At 41.3% G+C, this 19,637-nt stretch overlaps 1 protein-coding gene across 13 annotated transcripts in view; it reads right to left on the bottom strand.

The window, feature by feature from the left end:
• FOXP1 (forkhead box P1) overlaps window positions 1-19,637 on the bottom strand; it is a 613,036-nt gene that overhangs the window by 84,385 nt on the left and 509,014 nt on the right. For 9 of the 13 annotated variants that reach the window (XR_010662980.1, XM_065933291.1, XM_065933287.1 and 6 more), the window contains 3 exons: window positions 10,178-10,315; window positions 9,072-9,161; window positions 3,590-3,743 (listed from right to left, as the gene is read on the bottom strand). Coding sequence is in view for 12 of the 13 variants with exons in the window: in XM_065933291.1 (XP_065789363.1) it covers window positions 3,590-3,743; window positions 9,072-9,161; window positions 10,178-10,315 (382 nt within the window). In the remaining variant the exon portion in view is untranslated. The remainder of the gene's footprint in view (window positions 1-3,589; window positions 3,744-9,071; window positions 9,162-10,177; window positions 10,316-19,637) is intronic. The other 4 variants (XM_065933290.1, XM_065933296.1, XM_065933292.1 and 1 more) reach the window with 3 other exon arrangements.

The following is a 19,637-nucleotide window of genomic DNA, read 5'->3' as shown; positions in this document are numbered from 1 at the left end:
CCCAAATGAGCATTTAGTTATTAGGCATATTCAATTATTACTTGTCCCCTGAAATTAAACCTCGGAGGCAAATTAAACAAAGGGAAAGGTCACCACACAATCCTGTGTCCAGTCCCGCTGCATCTCGGCTGTTTTTTCCCAACACCCAGTGAGGTGATGCGCAGGGCGGGCTGGTAGCTAACAGGCCGCCGCTGACGTCTGCACACCAGCAGTTACCTGGAGGATGGCTGACCCTCGGATCGCTGTTTATTCAATGGAAACAATAGTGAATAGGGTTGTCTGTGGATGACGGCACACCGATGGAAAGCCACACAAGTCAACACCCAGTTTTACTTTCTGGGGAGTCAGTACACACAAAAAGAACAAGCCGCCTAGTTTCAACTCCAACTGATTGATTTCTGGGTCAAGGTGCACGGGAGGTGGGCTTCTAACCACTGTGTTGACACTTTCCCTCTGATAGAAGCAGCACTCGGAAGCTGATTCAAAAGTAAGCTGTTTATCCAGCAAATAAAGACAAAGAGAAATGCCCTGTTACACTTGTTAGGCCCACAATGCACATTAATGTTTCTCTCCTCTCCTTCTAGTCCAGTGGGCTAGCAAATCAGTTTCCTCGTCCACAGGGAGAAACGGTAAATAAAATAGTAACTCACTGACTGACAACGAGGTATGCTTCTGGGTCAAATTTCAATGTGATAATTATGGTGAAGAACATTCGCATCAGACACTCAGAAAGGCAGTCAAATCGGTCTCTTCCATCAATGTTACACCTTGTTAGTGATGTTAAACTGTTACTTCAGTGAACAGGATCTACCAAAGGATGCTGTTATTTGACAACCGAGATCTCACGATAGAATTAAGACAGATAAAAGGTAAGCTAGTCACTCATCAGACTAAAGGGACACCAAATGGCCAGAAAGCGTGCATTTCTTCCAAAATGGTAGATAGGAATAACAGTCCCAAGTTAAACAAACCCATTAACAGGTACATCGGCAGACACGCAATTTTCTTCCAACTGTAGTTCATATTTAAAAAAATTTAAAAGTCAGAATGATATTAAAAGTATATTTCTTTATGTAATTACAGGTGCTAGGAAGATGATATGACTAAAGCCATCAGGGGAAAAACAGACATGCTAATAATATAAAACAGGGAGAAGGCTGTCCAACAGCCCTAAAAACATTTTACAAAAAGAAAGGTCCTTCTGTTTCATAACCTAAAACCTCCAGGGGAAAAAAAGTCTTCAAAATATTACTCTCTGTCTCTTCTAATACTGTGATATTTACATGCACGTTTAAGGCAACTTAGCCAAGACCGTGCAGGGATGTAAAAGAATCATGGTGATTACATCCTGAAGTGAACATTACTAGCATTTTTAACACATAAACCCTGTGCCTGCCTACATGTCTTTTTCCAGGACAACTGGCACCTTCATTATAAAAGAAAATGCAGACACAGGTTTAAAAAATGTATGTTGTGGGGACAGTTGACAGATTACCATTCACGGAACTCAATTTTACAATCCCAGGTATCACTGGCTCTAAGACAAACAGAGTTGATCAACCTTTTTTTGTCCTTGTACCTCTATACCCAGGTGACCATGTTCAAGCAAGCAGAAAGTTGATTTAAACCTCATAATGACATCAGTTTTAAGTCATCATCTCTCTGATAAAAAAAAAAAAAAAAACCACTGTGTTGTAGTCCAAAATGACTGAATTCTCCAGCCACTTTGGGTAAGGGGTTAGGGGACACAAAACCAGCCTTTTGATTCCAAGAGAGATGGCTATGACACGGGTGGTTCACTTCACTAGGAGAAATGTTTATATTTGCGTTTATGCATTTTGGGCACACACACAGACACCCCCTTAGACTATAAATATGCATCTTCTTAATGTTGCGGGGGCTAAAGCGTTAGAGCCGACTGCTAAGCATATCAATCAATGCCATGACTAGTGAATTACCTACCGGTGTCTCTGATATGTTACTGCAGAGATTACACTTCATGCATCACCACATTCATTTCTTTCACATTACATGTGAGCTTGTCTTGTCACTGCCCAATTGCCCTCTTTTGGACAGCTTAACTGATGGACTATAACAATGAACCTTAGTGAGCCCACTTAATAGTATAGGAGCAGTAGGAAAAGATGAGCGAGGCAGAAGCGGAGTCCAGTGGGTGTGTCAGCCCAGCCGGCGATGTTGCCGACAATAAATACAAAGATGCAATTAATGCATGTTATAACATTTTGCAAGCACAAAAGTGCATTAGCCCATGTGTCCTTCCCCCCCCCCCCCACTCCCGCCCTGGCATTGCTCAGTTACCAGATCTTCTATTTTGACAGCAATGGCGATATTGATTACATACTGCGTGGATGAGCAGTAAGAGCAGGAGGAGGAGGGGAGGCGAGAGGCAAGTTAAAGGAGGGAAATGTCCTGGTCTCAGCATTAAGACATAAAGAAAACCCAAAGAACCCCAGGAGGGACACAAGTTGGTTGTGGTTGACTCAAGAGAATAAAGGCAGACATGACTCAAAAACTACTGAACACATGGCCATGCCTTCATTACCATGAGGGGAGGAAGAGTTTTCACATTTTGAACTGTCTTCATAACGCAACTGAATCCAAGACACCAAAGGTTTTAGCTACCAATCTTGAAGGCACATATACACATACATCCGAGTCTACCATGGGCCTTGAAGAGGCAAATGAAACCCACCGTACCACGTACAGGACGGAGGAACTGTATTTCAAAACACAGCATGACTCTTTCTTCTTTCCTTCCCTCCTTCCTTTCCTTCTGGCTTATTCTGAATAATTCATTTGTGTATCACATTACCCAAGTAAAAGCTAGATTTGCTTCAAGCCAGAGGATGTCCTAGGAACAGGAAAAGTACTCATTTCTGTCTGTAGGGCAACATCCATTGGAAGAACATGTCAATGGTTTTTCCAAAGAAATTTCTAAATCCATGAAATTTCACTCCTTTTCAAAGAGCTCCAACTCTCAAAAAAGAGGTGGAATGGACAAGTTGCCTGTTCTAATGAGTGTAGAATCAACTTGCTCTAAAACCAACAATCAGGTGAATGCAAGAGAGAGAGATTCCAATAGAAAACCCCCTTGGCTTCTGTAACAGCAAGAGATGAATCACAATTGTCTACCTGAATTTCTCCCTAGATGTTAAAGAGAGACATTTCAAAGGCATTACTACAATTTCAAACAGAGCAAGTTACAGGATTTACAAGGTATCTTAAAATGACTAACGAAAGCCTTCAAGAAAATGTATTTGCGATTCCAAACTGAAAATGTGAGATCTGACTGAAGAGCAGTATTGCCTTCTCTCCTGCAACATTTTGATCCTGTGACATCGGCAAAGCCTGCAGACCACCCTTCGCTGTCATCTTGACACTCACAAGCCCTCCAGCTTCTGGAAGGGTCCATCACTGTTACCTGAGCTGGTTTTGCCTCTGAGTGCGCATCTGCGTGTTTTAAACAAACAATCTTCTTGATGATGGGCTGAAAGGAGACCCCACTCCCCTCACCATCACTGCCCCGGAGTCTTGAGAGACCAACGCCTTCTGCATCATCAATGCTTACCTTGAGTAAGAGGTTGGAGGGGAAGGGCGGGTTGCCCTGGCTGGATGGTTAGAAGGCCTTGGCGCTGCAAAGACAGGAGGTGTTGCTGCTGTAACTGCTGCATCTGCAGAAGTTGCTGCTGGAAGGCCAACTGCTGGGTAGCCACCTGCTGCTGCTGAAAGAAATCAGGCAGGGGAAAAAAAAGAATGAGACGGCCACTGCCCAGGGAAGGCGGAACGGATGGTGGTCCTCAAACACCGTCGTCGGCCAGGACTGAGAGTGGCCACCAGAGCTTCGCGGAAGGCTCGGGCTCAAGGCTGCCTTCAAGGGGAACGAACACAGCACCTCTGAAGAGGGACGAGGGGGTGGGTGGAGGCCCTTTCTCCTGCCGGCTCCCACAGAAAGACAGTTTGCCAGTCAAGGCAGTTTTTCCTGTGGTTGCAAAGGCCTGAGTTTTTGCAGTCAGAATGTGGACTTCTAGACTCTGAAACCTGTAATGAGGCACACGAGAAGTCAGGCTTCACCACTTGAGGTCTAGAGGGATTTGAACCCCGAACCCTGAGGAGTGAAGGAGCAAGCTGCTTCCATCCTGCCTGCACAGGGAGAAGCTCTTAACTACTCTGTTTATCACTTCTGACATAAATAAATGAGAAAAAATCAGACCTTTGAAGAAGAAAAACTTCATCTAATATTGTTAATTAGCCATGACAAACGATGAAATAACATTGTAAATCTTTCATAGAAACAGCCACTAGATTTTAATTACACACATTCATAATTTAGCAAACAACATCGCACTCGGCTGTGAGTGCTTAATATGAAGGACACTTTCAACCGCAGATGCCTTTGCTTGGCTCAAGTTTCAGAAACCCCAACTCTGCTTGCTGGTCGTGCTTCCCTACCTGCTTTGTTCTTGCAAAGAAGGGGCTCTGCGACATGATAAATATCTTTCTGTTGATTGGACAATGACAGGAGGAAAACTTTTGTTGTGTAAAACATCAATACATCATTCCTGTGTTTATCAGGCCTTGCTCCAGCCAAAAAAATTAATGTAGATTTCCTCAGTAATTATCTGAGTGATAGAAAGATAATACAGTGCAGTATTACAATAAATAGAAGGAAATTATCTAATATCCTTAATCTGTGAGGAATCAAATCGAGGTGGAGGTCTTAGCCACATTATGGCTAACAATTATGAAAGAAAAATTAACCCTTCTTGGGGAAGGGAGTTCTGAAACCAGGAAAGAAAAAGAAAAGAAAAAGATTCTTTAAGAAAAGCCACAAGATTTGTTTTCCTGATTCTGAGTATTATTCAAAACATGAGAGAGACATTCCCAACCAAGAGGACTACATAACCCTTTCAGAGCTTCTCATAACTACACTTTACAAACAACTGCATTCACTTAACCTAACACATGACCTTGATCTGATACATCCATAAAATGGTATATATACCAAGACCTTCTGATGCAAAGTTCAAAGGAGGAGAAAAATAGTGGTTTCCTTTTGGTCTCCATGTAGTTTATTTTACAGTAAAAACCATCATTCTCATATTAGCAACCAATTTCAGACTTACTACCATGCCACTGAGAAAGTTAATTGAGTTTCACTCCAAAAAACAAATTCTATACCACTAACAACAAAAATTTAAATAAATTTAAATGAAAAGCCAGTGTTTTCATTTGAAGAACAGCATGCATAAAATGATCCAATTGTTTTCACCCCTTCCCAAGTTATCACATTAATGTAAAACCCAATGATAGTTATATTCGTGTCAAAGTGATTTTTTCACTTCTTCAACAGATATTAATTCATGATGCTTTTTTAAAAGGTGGGGGAGGGGAGGAAGAGAAGTAAAAACAACATGTGTACAATAAAAGATCAGGGATTCAGCTCTTGTTGAAGCAAAAAATCTTGGGGCAGGGGGTGCCGGGGCTTGGGGAGGGGGTTTCCTGTCTTACTGTAAATGAAATGTTTAGAAATTCTGTATTTATATAAAATGACTGATGGCTGCTCTGTCGTCGCTGTGGCCATCCCTAGGAAAAGCTCATGAGAGCTGTCCGCGTTTGAAAAGCCAGGATATAAAAGTATACAAGGCCCATTGTCCAAAGAAAGAATTTAAAAGCAACACTGGTTGCCAAACTGCGCTCCCCACCCAGTTACCAAACACAGGATACGAGTCCGTTTGTTTACTTCTCACAATTGAATGCATACAAAAAAGGTCTCCGCGCAGTCCCCTGGACAGGTCAGTAGTCAGTGTTCAAATGCTAAAATGCCCTGATAAACCTTGCATTTCGGATCCCCTCCCTAGCACTGCAGTCAAAGGTCTGTTTTCCTTTCTTCGGCTCCTCCCTACCGCCTAACATAAACTGTCATAACTACCCAGGACAAACGGCCCTTTTAAAACAATCAACTTAGCCTACCTCGCCCGCACAGGATGGGATCTTTTTTTGTGGCCTGACTTAAAATTAACTCTGCCTTCGCTTTTCCACACCCGTCCTGTCAAATAGTAATGAGTCGTCGTCACCTAAGAACTAGCTGTATGGCGCTGCGGAGCACCCATCTTCCCAGAAGGTCTCAGGGCTGAACTCAACAACTCGAGGCAACTTCAGGAAAAAAGAGACTAAAGTATGTTGTTCTGGCCCAGGATCAAGTATCTTACTGCAGAGGTGATCAAAAGAGGGGAAAGGCGGGGAGAGGGTGGCTGACGATTCAAAATTATGAGCCACTAATGACTGGGGATTCAGTAAATTAATACACTTGTTCCATCTGTCAACATCCAAGTTCAAACCTTGTTAAAATCCTAACCAGCAGTCCACATCATGAAATTACTACCATGTGACTCTACTTCATGGTAGCACAAAAGGCCCACCACCGGCACAGTCATTTCAGGAGGCTCCCCCCTCACCTCAGGGACATAACGATCGCCTGGTCACTGCTGCAACAGGGCTTGGTAACATTCAGTGGGGCCGTGAACACACCAGCAGAATCCAAGGGGATGTGCTGTAGGTCTGGGCCGGCCCACCCCTCAGGATCTGAAGGCAACACCACCTTTACCATCAAAATGGATGGCAAAGTGTGACCACAACAAACCCAGTGTCCTGGAGATGCTGAACGCTACTACCATCATGCAACCACCGTCCCCTGGTTCAGACACAGAGTGGCCCCCTTTTCTCCCCCACCGCCCCTCCCAGATTCCAACACCACCAGCATGTCTGTGCGCCCTTCCCTTTCTGAAGGCAGCAATCTGGGCGAGTTAACTTTTATCCTTCCTTCTGCTGTGTAACTTTCGCCTTTGCATTTCTTTATCTGCCCTCTGAGCTCATCTGAACTTTCATGTTCTCCCAGCATGCAGACGTGCATTCCAAACTATGTCTAACAGACCAAGTAAGAGGTTAATAAGAAGTGGCAACAGAAAGGGAAAACACAATCCCTGGTAACTGATAAGAATGACAGTGCGGCCCTTTTTTGTTTGTCTTCAAATATAGAGTTAAAGATCTTTAAAAAACTAAATTTTGATGCCTTTGAAAAGAAAGAAGCACAAAATAACAACAGGGGGTTATTGCCTGCGAGCCACAGGGGAGAAACTCCATAATTCTTATTCTCCCTTTTGAAGGCTGTTAGAAATCTGATTCAAAAAAGCAACAGCAGAAGGGGAAACCTCTTGAGGCTGTAACCATTTCCTGTGATCATGCATAATGTGCTTCAAAAGTGGGTTTTTACCAATTCTGTTGATCAATTGCACCTCCTTCATATCCCTTCTTTTTTCTGCTGTGTTTACATCTGATGTGACTCCGTGACAAGCACTGTCTGAGACTGTGAAACAGGCCTGTCATGTTGATTTATGGGCGCATCAAACCACAACTTGTCCAAACTGAAGCTCGCAGTTCATTAATTAGAGAGTTGTGACTTTGAAGTCAGCTTTCAGACTGTGGTTTTTAACATTTGGCTTAATTTATATGCTCTTGAATGTGGATCTCTAAGGAAAAAACTGAAATTCCCTTCTTGTCTTTGAACTTCTTTTGACCGCACAATAATCATTTCTTTGTCCAGAGTGATGCCTGCAATCCCAGAGTCATTAACGCGCATTGAACTGCCACTGATGAGTAAGCCCTGCTGAATTAGAAAAACAGCCAGCAAAACAAAGCTGAGAGCCTTCTGCACAGTGATATCTCACAATTACATGCCTTCCCGCCCTGTGCCATTTCCATTTTAATTACTGTTAGTCCTTTAGATTTACATTTTAGACACTTTTTAATCTGTTCCCTTTTTTATTACAGCAGCGCCCGGTAGCGCGCCACCGTACTTAAGGTTGTGTCAGCAGTTTCATTAAAGCGCCTCCTCCCCTCCAGCCCCAAACTGCCCCTGCTCTGCAGGGGTTTCCATCCAGGCTGCTAACCAGGACTCCAGGGTGAACTCTGGCAGGGCAAGGAAAATGCACCCAGTGTGTGCAGAGCGAGGAGCCGGCACAGAGCACGGCTGGGTCATTCCCGCGTGGGGAAACCGGCGCTTCCAGGCACCCGCGCTCCTGGGACGGCCAGGACAGTCACCTGGCGGGACTCCTTGTAAGCTGAAGGCACGGGCTGCCTGCTGCGGGCCAGCCAAGAAGCTGTTCAGCGGGACTGGGAGCTGTTTACCAAACTCTGCATGGTCATTCCGAGGAGAATACTCAAATGGAAAGAATTTCAGTCCACCGTGAAAACATGCAAAGATAAGTGACATAGGATAACTTTGGAATGGAAGAGAGATGTCACGATAACATACACATGCCCAGAGATACTCCCCCATCTGACCAAGCCTCGGCCACACTGAGTCGCATAGAAGGTGGGACAGAAACCCTGCCTGGAAAGGTCTTCCCTTCTGTTGACAGAATACTGTTACCTAACTGGGCAGTAGGCACACGTGATCACTATGCCCACCTCCAAAGGACTGCATACACAGAAGCAATCGCAATACACAAGTTCTCAGGAAGACACAAATACTCCAAGCCTGCCATTAGCACTTATGATCCATGCAACTTGGAAGAAGCTGCTCAACAAAGATGGGGTGTTCTGAACCCTGCTCTAACTTTCGGCATAAAGGATTCTTTTTCTGAAGGCAAAAGCCATCATCAACACCCAAGCTCCTTGGAGCTGGGAAAAAAATATCAGGTGTGCACCCAGGTAAAATTTTACTTGGAGCACTTCACCTCCCCCAGCTAGATCTCAGCTCAGAGGTGCCAGTTTGCAAAAGTCACCCTAAAGGTTCTGCCCAACCTCCTCTTCCCAGCGCCCACACAAGGTACACCTGTAGCAGTGTTAAAAAAAAAAAAACACGTGGCAGCCAGTGAACAGAACCCAGAAAAATCTGAAAGAAAACAGGACAATAACTCTCAGTCTGAAAGCTGAGAACCGATAGAGTCAGCTGAGTTGTGCAATCATTTAAAAGATGAATGACAGTTTAATAGCCACGAGATAGTCCTCAGGGATCTGTGGTTTGAAAGTAAAATATGTATTGTCGGTACCTCTTTAGGCTGTTTTCCAGCATGTTGTTGTTGTAAAAGTTGAAGCTGCAACTGTTCCTGTTGTTTTTTATAAAACTCTTGAAGCTGCTGCTACAAAGGAAAGAGAGGACGGTAAGTAACAGAGGGCAGTGCCAAGCCACTGTCCCTTTCGGAGCCATACACAAACTGGGATTTGAAAAATAGCATCCTTTTATCTGTAATGGCCTGACCTTTAGTTTGAAACTCGACAATAAATTTCAGCGCATGCTGACTCTTCTTGGCATTATTGTTTGAAAAGTAATCTCCAAAATGAACTGATGAAAAACATACCATTTTCTACACAAACTAATTAAAAGAAGGCAAGGAATGACCTTTGATTGTACAACAAAGCCAAAGCGCCCTTGCTGAGGGAGTCTGGTGAATCTCCACTGCAGACTGTGCATGCTCACTCTGTGTTAGGCTTGGGCGGTGCTGGGGGCCGGTCAGTGTGGACATCACCGTGTGGCCAGTTTCCTCTGCGTCCGGTCCCCACCACCTTGCCTCAGCAGCTCCCATCACTATGGTCCTGAATCCCCTCTATCTGGTTCAGGGGTCCATCAAGGCAGACTATGAGGTCCCCATGGCGCCATGAGAGCCAGAAGTTTATTTCAGCATCAGCAGACACAAGAGGGGTAAATCCAACTGTGCAGCGGACAGTTAACAAACTCCAAGATGCTTCCTGATGTTGAAAAGTTCTGTACGCTTCTGACTTGAAATGGGGACTTTGAGAGCTGTCACATTTAAACCTGCTCCTGACATGCTCTCGTTTTGCTTTGATTCACACCATTTAGAAGCCTCTGGGCTTACCAAATAAAAGAGCGCAAAGCCCCCTAAGCCGAAAAGATCTTACTTCTACCAAGTCCAATTACAGCCCTAATCTCAGTCCATCGGGTCCTCTCCGGGCCCAAACCCTCGTGGCTTTGGCAGGGTCCCTCTCTTTCAGGGATGCAAATGCAGCTGATCACCCAGGGACCAGAGTGCATCCTGCCCCACCCGCCTCACGCTGCTCGCTGCTGCGGTGGGCAAGTCTGCATGGAGGGGTGGGGCCCTGGAGGCACGCGATGCTGGGGGAGGAGGAAGGACCTTACCTGCTGAAGCATGAGGGCCTGCTGCTGCTGGAGGAGAACCTGGAGCTGCTGAGGGCTCAGCACTTGCTGCTGGAGGATCTGCTGCATTTGCTGGGGAGTGATAACTTGAGGTGTCATCATAGCCACTGACACGGGAACCTAGAACGTTAACGAAGGATAAATAGCACGCCAGGAAATCGCACACCCACAGCACTCAGCCTTCCACGTTCAGTGACAGACTGTCTTCAGCATGCTTAGAGGACTGACCCATTTCCCATATGCGATTCATCTGTCCAAAGGGGATGTAGCCACGAGCTCTAATCAATCAAGGAGTGGATTTCAAATAAAGAAAAATAAAACTTTGCAGCTACTGACAAGTGTTCCTGAGAGTTTGGTCAGCAAACAGGAGTAATAGCTTAATACAAGCTATCTGGAGTTAAGGCTGGTGTGATGTCAGTTGCTTCAAGAGTTTTTGGTCATGGCAAGATATAGGAAGTTAACACCAACTTTAATTTTAGGGAAGAAGTTTAACGGGAACCAATATTTTCCCAGCTGGAGCCAATAAAATCAGTCCTCTGAGGACAGTTATTTTGAGAACAGTCCATGAACACCAAGTCCTGTGGACAGCTGAACCTTGGGTGCACCTTTCGAAATGCAACACAGACCCTTCCTATGTTGCCTTTTACCCTTCCCTGTTCACCCAGAACACAGATGTCTCAATTCTTTCATAGTATAAAAGCCGCTTTCCATGACATTTCAGTGACAAACAGCTACAGTGATGAACTTGATAGCATTTCATATTTGCAACTGTTAACACGTTTCTGCACGGGCATCTCTGCAAGGAACCTGCACACTGTATCTGAAAGGATGATGTCTTGTTCAGATAAAACACTGACATTAAAATGACAGGCTGTCTTGGCCAAGGTTACACAAATTGTATTCAAGCGGATACCTAATGACAATGCTATGAATTCTGCAAGCTTTCTAGAATGTAATTTAGCTATTCAAAATAATCACTGCACTTGTGTTTAATTTGCAGACTACATGAGAACCATTTTGTCAGGCCCCGTAATACAAGAAGACTATTTCATGAAAAATTATCCCCCCCCCAAATAAAAAGATAAGGAAAGGGGAAAAAAAAAATGAAAGAAAAGACAAAACCTGTACGTCTTCGAACAGTAATATTTAAGCATCTTACTTTTCTTTGGTTTCTAATCAAACATGTGACAGCAAGAAGCTAGAAGCAGTAAAGGATATACTTTGTTAAAAAGGATCTGCTGTCATCTCATGTATTACAATAAAAGGTAATAATAACATGTTTTGCACTTTGCCTGTGTGCCACTTAAAAAAAAAAAATCCGGCAGACAATAGATGATCAGAAGATAAAAGAATTAAAAAATCTTTCAGGGGAGCAGTAAGCAAAAGGGAGAAATGCAGTATTAATTTTATGTAACATAATGTCTTAATATGCAGTTTATCTTGACTTTTTCACATGATTTGTCCTGTCATTTGCATAGCGAGCTCTCATTCCTAATTTCACAGTCATTATGCACTGATGTCCCGATTTCTCAGCATCACTAATTTTGATGAACTAAAAATGGTTCCTGAAGGTCAGATTCATATACAGTGAACAGCCTCCACTGTTGTTGTGGGCATGTTTTGTGTGGGGGGATGTTTACATGCAAGTCTCTCATTGTTTGGAAAACACTAGCTGGAACATTTGAAAATTTTCATTAACCCAAGTCTGGAAGGTCATCATCAAATTCTTCCTATTGCAGTGGCCTTTTAAGTGTAGATGTAGATACACTATAATTTAAAACAGATGGGCATGTCTGAATATTTTTATATGCAAACAGGGACAGATGTATATGAATGGATAAATTATCCTTTTAAAAAGATACTCCGCCACACAAAATATCACCAATGATGAGAACAGTGAACTTGCATTTAATCTAGGACAAACACCAAGAAGACATTATCCAAACATCTAACCATCTAGAAGTTAATTCCAATTAGATGACTCTGTCTTCATACAGGAGAAACTTTCTGAATGTTTCAATCTGTATTGAGTGCCAATCACTATCTTTTGAGCAGCGAAAGCCAACATATCACGATGGAAGTTTACTTTTCCTTGAGAGTTGCATCATCACACAGGGAGGTTTGATTAAGCAAACAAAAGAACCATGTTTAAGGTTTCTTTTTTTCCCCTTGCGTTTCTTGGATAATATACAAAATAAATATTCTTGAGCCAAATTTCTGATGGTGATGAACAGGAAAATAGACAGGAACAGGGTGGTGTAAGATCTAAGCTGGTGATGAACGAGAAATTAACAGTGCTCTAACAGAAACCACCACAGACAGTCTCGTGCTCACAATTTTTAAAGTGACTGTGGAAAACCTATGCTAGAAATCGGCACCAGAGAACTTCTGGGGGTGATAGAAGAGTCAGCTATTCTGGTTGGTTTGGTGGTCACAGAGGTGGAGACAATTGCCAAAATCCTTCCAGCTGTCTACTTAAATACACTTTATCATATGTAAATTGTGCTTCAACAAAACAGATCTAAAAGTTTAAAAAAGGACTTACGCCCACAGATAATTTTTAAATCCCCATATACAGTCAACAGTTTAAATCTCCTTTCCCCAGAGTTATTTCTTCAATATCCATAGTCATGTTACAGAACAGTATCTTGAGTCTCCCTTCTTTTTCCCGGTGGACATCTCCATGGAAGTGGTGACGAATAATCCAACGCTTAAAGCAGCAGACACAGCCAGAGGAGGGGAAGGGGCGAGAAGCCTGAGTAATCCTCCAGCCTGGTGACAGGTCTCTGAATGAGCAGAAGTGGGCTATCAGATCCTGATGGCCTCAGCTCTGCTTTTACATCTGAAACCACATTTTCACACCAGTTAACACTGAGCTTCCAGAGGAGGCTCGAGATTCATTTATAAACATAATAAAACTGAGATTTTCCCCAAACTTTCTTCTCCAACATGTCATGAAAATCAGTTATGGAAAGCTTTCACAAACATAGCCAAATGAACCAGAAACCATTGTGGGGTGGAAAAGGAAAAGAAGAAGAAATCTGAACACAGTATGAGGCTTTAAATAGTTAAGAATTACAGCCTACATATTCACTGCCTTAGCTCTCTATGTCCAACTTTTTCACGTAGCTAGTCCCTACTAATACTGGGAATCAAAGGGCATGCAGTACCAGCAAGAGGCTATTACAGCCCACACTTTATTGCCCATTACTACTGAGGTCATTAGCGGCAAGAGTGATTGTACTGGTCTTAACCTATTGATCACTGTAACTACTATCATTTAATCCTGTGTTGAATGTCTGGAAAGCAGCTAAAGGCACACAAGAGAGAGTGCTTTAGCATTGAGAAATATGGCCAAGGCTTCGAAATTACACTTTGATTCATAAAATCTAGCCACTGGTTTAAATCAATAGTATTTAAAACAGTCATGTGAGTTTTTAACTACGGCGCTCCAGTATTTATGAGCTCCTCTTTCAGAGTATTCAGTCAAAACTAAACTCCCCCCACCAATTCCATGCATCTACCTTACCCTCCTTGAGATAAAAACATTCATTTCTGAGGTTTGTGTGCTACAGGGCTCATGCCTTAACTAGGAGTTCAAGCTAATTCTTGATTTCTTTCTCAAATGACAGTTTAAATGCAATGCAAAAAAAAAAAAAAAGAGTATCCCCGATACTCTAACTACCTTAACTCTTTGAGTATATAGAAATGAGTATGTTTTATGAGTTAACAATGAATCATAGAAGGCAATTTATGAAGAACGAGAATGATTCTGTCTAGCTGCCTTCAGGGATCAGAAATTCAAATTAAACTTCTGGCAGACATTTAAAGAATGCTAGCATACAAAACTGAATTTAAAACACACACACACACACAGAGTTAACACTCTTGAGTTGAGTTTCAAGAGGAAGTCAGGAATTTTAAAAAAAATTGCTTGATACACTGCTGACTGAGAGCGGGCGGGCGTGGCCCACCCCAGGTGCACGCAGACCTGAGCTCGGCAGGCTGACAGCTGCGGGGCCACGGGGCGCGGTGGTGTGCGCCCGCTGCGCCTCCCCAGCCTCATCCTCGGCACCAACAAGTGCTGGGGAGAGCTCACCCACTGCTGTGCAAATGCTCCCTGACACAGTTTTCTTTTACTTCCAAACGGCTTTAGAGCAGCTGAACGCTAGAAGACTATTGAAATCATCTGGCTTATTTTTCCCCTGCATCCTCAATGGGGAAAGGTAGGTGGGGGGAAGGGGATAGTGTAAAAAGCAAACAAGTAAATAAAAACACCCGCAGAAACAAGACTGCATTTCTAATCCCAGAGACAATTGGAGGAATTGGGTGGGAGGGGAGATGACACAATATAAATACTGAAAATAACAAGTCATCCTTTTTTTCTTTTTTCTTTCTTTCTCTTCTTCAGTTTACACTCAATGTTAACTCGAAGTCAATGCTGCCAGGTATAAATACACAGAGATCTTAGACATGAACATATTCTCATAAATGCTATGGGTACAAATAATGCAAATGTAAAGATAAACACATTAAAAATACTGTTGTATTTCCATTTCTCTGCATTAAGAATTTAAAAACTATTTTTTGTCTCTGCTTATTCACTTCATGGATGTCCCAAGGAACTGAAGTCCTTTCTAGATCTGAGGCTCTACCTGGATGATAACTGACCAGGTTAGGCATTGTTACTTGGTTCATTAAGTAAGAGCAAAATGAATTAGAATGTTCCACAACATCAAAGCAGGAACGAAAGAAAATGGCTCCCCATGCAAAAAAAAAAAAAAAAAAAAAACACACACACACACAAAACCAAAAAAACAAACAAAAAAACCTATGTCACATTTGACATGATCATACAGAAGCTAGCCTGCGTGAAAGAAAAGAAAGAGCAAGCCCCCCTCCAAGAGAGACCAGTGTTCATAATTAATAACCCAGTGGATACAACTGATATATCACCAAACAAAAAAGTTAGAAAGCTTCAATCTATTCCCCATGGCATTTAGAAAGGAGGAGGAAAACGCACACACAAAATCCCCCAAAAGCCACAGACACCATGTAAGGTAGCTGTATCATACTGGAAAGAAAATACGTTTCTGACATAATATTTCAGTCTTCAAAAAATTTTTAAAAAAGCATGCTATTCATGTGGAAAGTATAATTCTGTTTCATTATAGAATTCTGCTTTTTGTATAACTCTTTTAGGCTTCGCTATTTTGCCACAATACTGTACAAAGCATTAAGGCAGGTAATGGTTATTATATTAATGCAAAATCATCTAAGTAGTCAGTCATTAGCATAACTGTTCTCTCAGTAACAATACAACCACCTATTAAAATTTTAGGGGAAAAAAGACCTCTTTAAAATGCAATTAGCATTTCATTTTTTATCATTTTGTTTATTACATTCTATAAAAAAGGGCTATCCTTCTTTCAAGAAGAATTGTATGGCCAAGACTTGTCTGCCAATCAGGAGTTATTTCAGGTTATCAAGCCTAATAAGCAATCTCTAGCAACGTTCTGCGAGCTCTTCTTTTGTCTCTAAATTGTAAAAAGTGGTATAAATTCATATTTGTTTACAGTACAGGCATTCATGAGACCTCCACTGCTCTCACAGTTCCCCACGCACATAAGGTTACTCACTGACTGCCAGTGTAATTGTTTTAGCTCTAATAAATATCAGCTTCATTTGCATAAAAATGTAAAGTTTACATGAATTAAATCGCTTCCCCCATTAGCGACTGTTAAATACAGGAAACAATAGAAGCTACACATGAAAATAATCATCCAATAAGCCCTGATCTTTTCAACCTGTCAACTATTATTATTATTATTAATATTATTATTTAAATACAGAAAAAAGCCCCTCTTTCCTTCTTCAGTCTCTTTCTCTTGGAAAAGGGACAGAAAACAATTTAGTGCACATGGATCAAACCTGCTATGATAGTTTACATTAACAACAACGAAAATGGTCTCTTAGGCCTGCAAAGAGGAGGAGAAAGAACTATTCCAAGAAGGTACCTCAGAAAACATTTTAGCCACAGTCCTGAAGAAAAAAGGAAGAGGCCTTGGCTAAATAAGCTCCATTATATTGAAGCATTATTCAAAAATAGTGCAAGGGAGGGCAACTGTATCCATCTTATTTGACACACACAGAGGATTAGAATAAGGAAAGACAACTCGGTGATACGGCTGTAGATCAACAGATACTGTTAGATGAAGAAAAATCAAATGTTGATATTTTGCACATCGCACATTTTCTACAACTAATAAGTAAATTGACAGATCTTCATATTTTAACCAGCACTGAAAATATAATAGAGGTGCTTAACTACATTTTTATTTTTTATTATTTACTGAGATGGAGGTGGGGATTTTAGTTGAATTTGAACATACAGGTAGGCCAAAATTAGATCATTCCAAAGTTTTTAAGACCTGACTTAGGGTGCAATCACCTTTTTTTTTTTTCTTTCAGAATTACAACTTCTGTTTCTCAAAATATGTAGTTTCCCATGCCAATTCCCATGCCACGTTATCCATAACAATTAAACTAAAGGGTGCAAATTAGATTCTAATGAGAAAACATCAGTTGCTTCTCTGACAATCTCACCATTCACTGATTTATTCCTAATGAAGACAAAGCCCAACCCAAAGCTCCTTACGTGATAAAGGACAAAACATGTTCAAAAACGCCTAGTAAAAATCAAGGCAAATGGGAAAGCCAGAACCACCCTCATGAAGTGGTGTGACAATTAGAGTGATTGTACAAAAAGCCATCTTCAGGACAAAGTAAAAGAAATTAAGCTGCCACAACTGTAACAGGTTAGATGAAAAAAATCAAAATTTAATGTATTCTCCCCTGTGTCATCTTGTTTTGTCAAGACATCAAATAGAATTGGGAAGTACAAAATAACAAGCCCTTGAGAAATCACAGAAGCCGACCTTTTTGATGTTGTTGATTTACCTTGTTCTCAGTTATTTGAACAATGATGTTTCAGATTTAAAGGCCAGATAAAGCTTAAAAATTAAAATATGATACTAAGGTATCCCCAAAAAAGTGCACCCTAGCATTTAGCCTGCAACTTCATTGATTAGCTGCTTTCAGCCAGATTTGAAAAGGAAGTACAGTCCATGTATTCAATATTTATTTCTCTCATTCTAAATTAATTTCTCTTCAAAAGCTGCCAGGTTGGAAGAAAGACTCAGAGATTACTCCTACAATCCTCAAGTCGAGGCCCAGTTCAGGTCTTTCCAGACAATTCAAGTTCCCACAATCTGCAGAGGACTGTTCAGCTAAGAGGTAACTGAGTTTTCTCTTTTTAAAAAGAGTAAACAAAGGTGAATATAGAAAAGCCATTTATGAGGAGGGGGAAAAAGTACTGCACACTTTGAAATGACTCAAACCAATGTCCAGAAATACCATGCTGCTGCCAAGAACAGAAATCTTCCACCAAAGAGCAACAAATTCAAATTCATCCCCAAATCTAGCCATGCAGGTATACACAAAGTGCATTCCTTCTCTGCCCTCAGAGAGCTACAGAGTATCAGCAACATAACCAAGTCTGGTATATTTTGTACAAAGATGGTATATGATCAATGCGTCACTCGATAGCTTTCTCAATTTTTACGTGTAGATGGCTGCTTCTACCACAGCACACATAGCAGTTAAAAACAGCTAGCAGTAAATAAATAAACAAATCTGTTTAAAAGGCACTAAAAGTAAATAACCAAGTATTTACAATCACTAGGAGAATTTGTAAGATCGACTAATAGCTATTAGCTATTAAATTACTCTAATTCCTTGTCATCAAATTCATATGCATTTTAACACATAACAGACACACACACAGACACCATGCATTTATTTACTTGAACCTTCTCTGGTCAACTGTTGCTGCCTAATACTCTTGCTTATAAATCACACAGTCAAACAGAACTACCTGAAGTGGATTCTGACTACTCTATTTGTCCAATTCCTAAGAGGATAGCTATCCGTTTCTCTTTAGTGGTGTTCATCTAAAACTAAATCACAAAATAAATTTCTTCAATCTTCTTTTTAGCCAATTCAAATTTTATTAACATTATAGTTCAGGCTTAGACGCTGGTCACACTACCATTTCCTGATTGTCTTAGAAGCACTGTAGCTCCAACACACTTCTGCCACGTTAGCCAAAATAAATCTGGAATTTCTTTGCTTTTAATTAATCTGGATTTTAATTTCACTGTACCTTGCAATTGTATGGAGGATGGCTGAAAAGTTGCAGAACTGGTCAGTGTCATGAAAGAGTTTATCTTTCAAGTGACAGCTCCTGACAACGTGCAAAGACACGGTAGTGATGGTCAGGGTTTTGTTTTTAAGGTACATCTGACTGCAAACAACAAAAAAATTCAAGCCAACCATTCCTATCATAAGATTTCTGATGATTTATGGTTTACCAACTGAGCAAGGTTACGCAACACTGCATGCCTTTAGATGCATTACTTCAGCTAGTTGAGATTTAATTAAGATCACAGCCTCTAAAATCCCTGTCAAATGAAAATTCAGAGAAGACAATATACTCTATAGCTTCATGCAGAATGTTTCCATTCTGGTCTGTGGAAAAATATGAGTTAATCTGTGTTTCTATGGCTGCAGACAAAAGTTCACTAATTTTATTTTCTTTTGACACTTAGGTTGTTTTCTATTGTATATGTCATGAGATCATTCCCTTCCAGAGAAGGAAGGGGAAAAAAAATCGAGAGTGAAACACGTTGCAGAAAATGCACTTGACATTATTATCCGACATTATCATAGCTTAGCTATGATGTCATCACAGCTTCATAAAATCGGTCCATGCTTAGGGGAGTTTCATTTAATGAAATATGTCTATTTAAAAACACAACACAAATGGGAAATCTACCTTCCATGAATTACTCAGGTTAAAGAATTGACATGTTAGGCTCCTCATTTCCTTAACTGACCAACTTTTTATCAAATGAGCTGCATATATGGTTAGAAAAGAAAGTTCTCGGGGCAAATGAGAGAGCATAAAACCCATTACTTTCATTCTGTAAGTACTCCTTACGGGTAATACACGCACACGCACACACACACACACACACACACACACACACACACACTTAACAGACTTCTTACAGATTGGCATTGACCGATTTTTTTCTTTTTTTAAAAAAAATTATGATCACGTGGCCCTTTACCTAGTCCAACATATTTTTATTTGCATCATCTTAATATCTGGTTGCTTATCTCATGCCTTAGAAATGACAGGTGCTCGCAGTCTTGCTCTTGACAGGCCACTACACAAATAACTGTCTTGCCTGAAAGGGCTAATGCAGTACTAATGAACAATAAATCAACTTTGATTATCAAGTGTCAGCCCAATCCGTTTTCAGTTTGGCTCTATCACATCCTAGAGTAAGTCAGCCAGTGTTTCTGGGTAGGCAGT

This window comes from Muntiacus reevesi, chromosome 4 (assembly GCF_963930625.1).
Source record: "Muntiacus reevesi chromosome 4, mMunRee1.1, whole genome shotgun sequence".
Classification (NCBI taxonomy): domain Eukaryota; kingdom Metazoa; phylum Chordata; class Mammalia; order Artiodactyla; family Cervidae; genus Muntiacus; species Muntiacus reevesi.
Note: the sequence above shows the minus strand (reverse complement) of the source record. Positions and strands in the feature narration are given on the sequence as shown.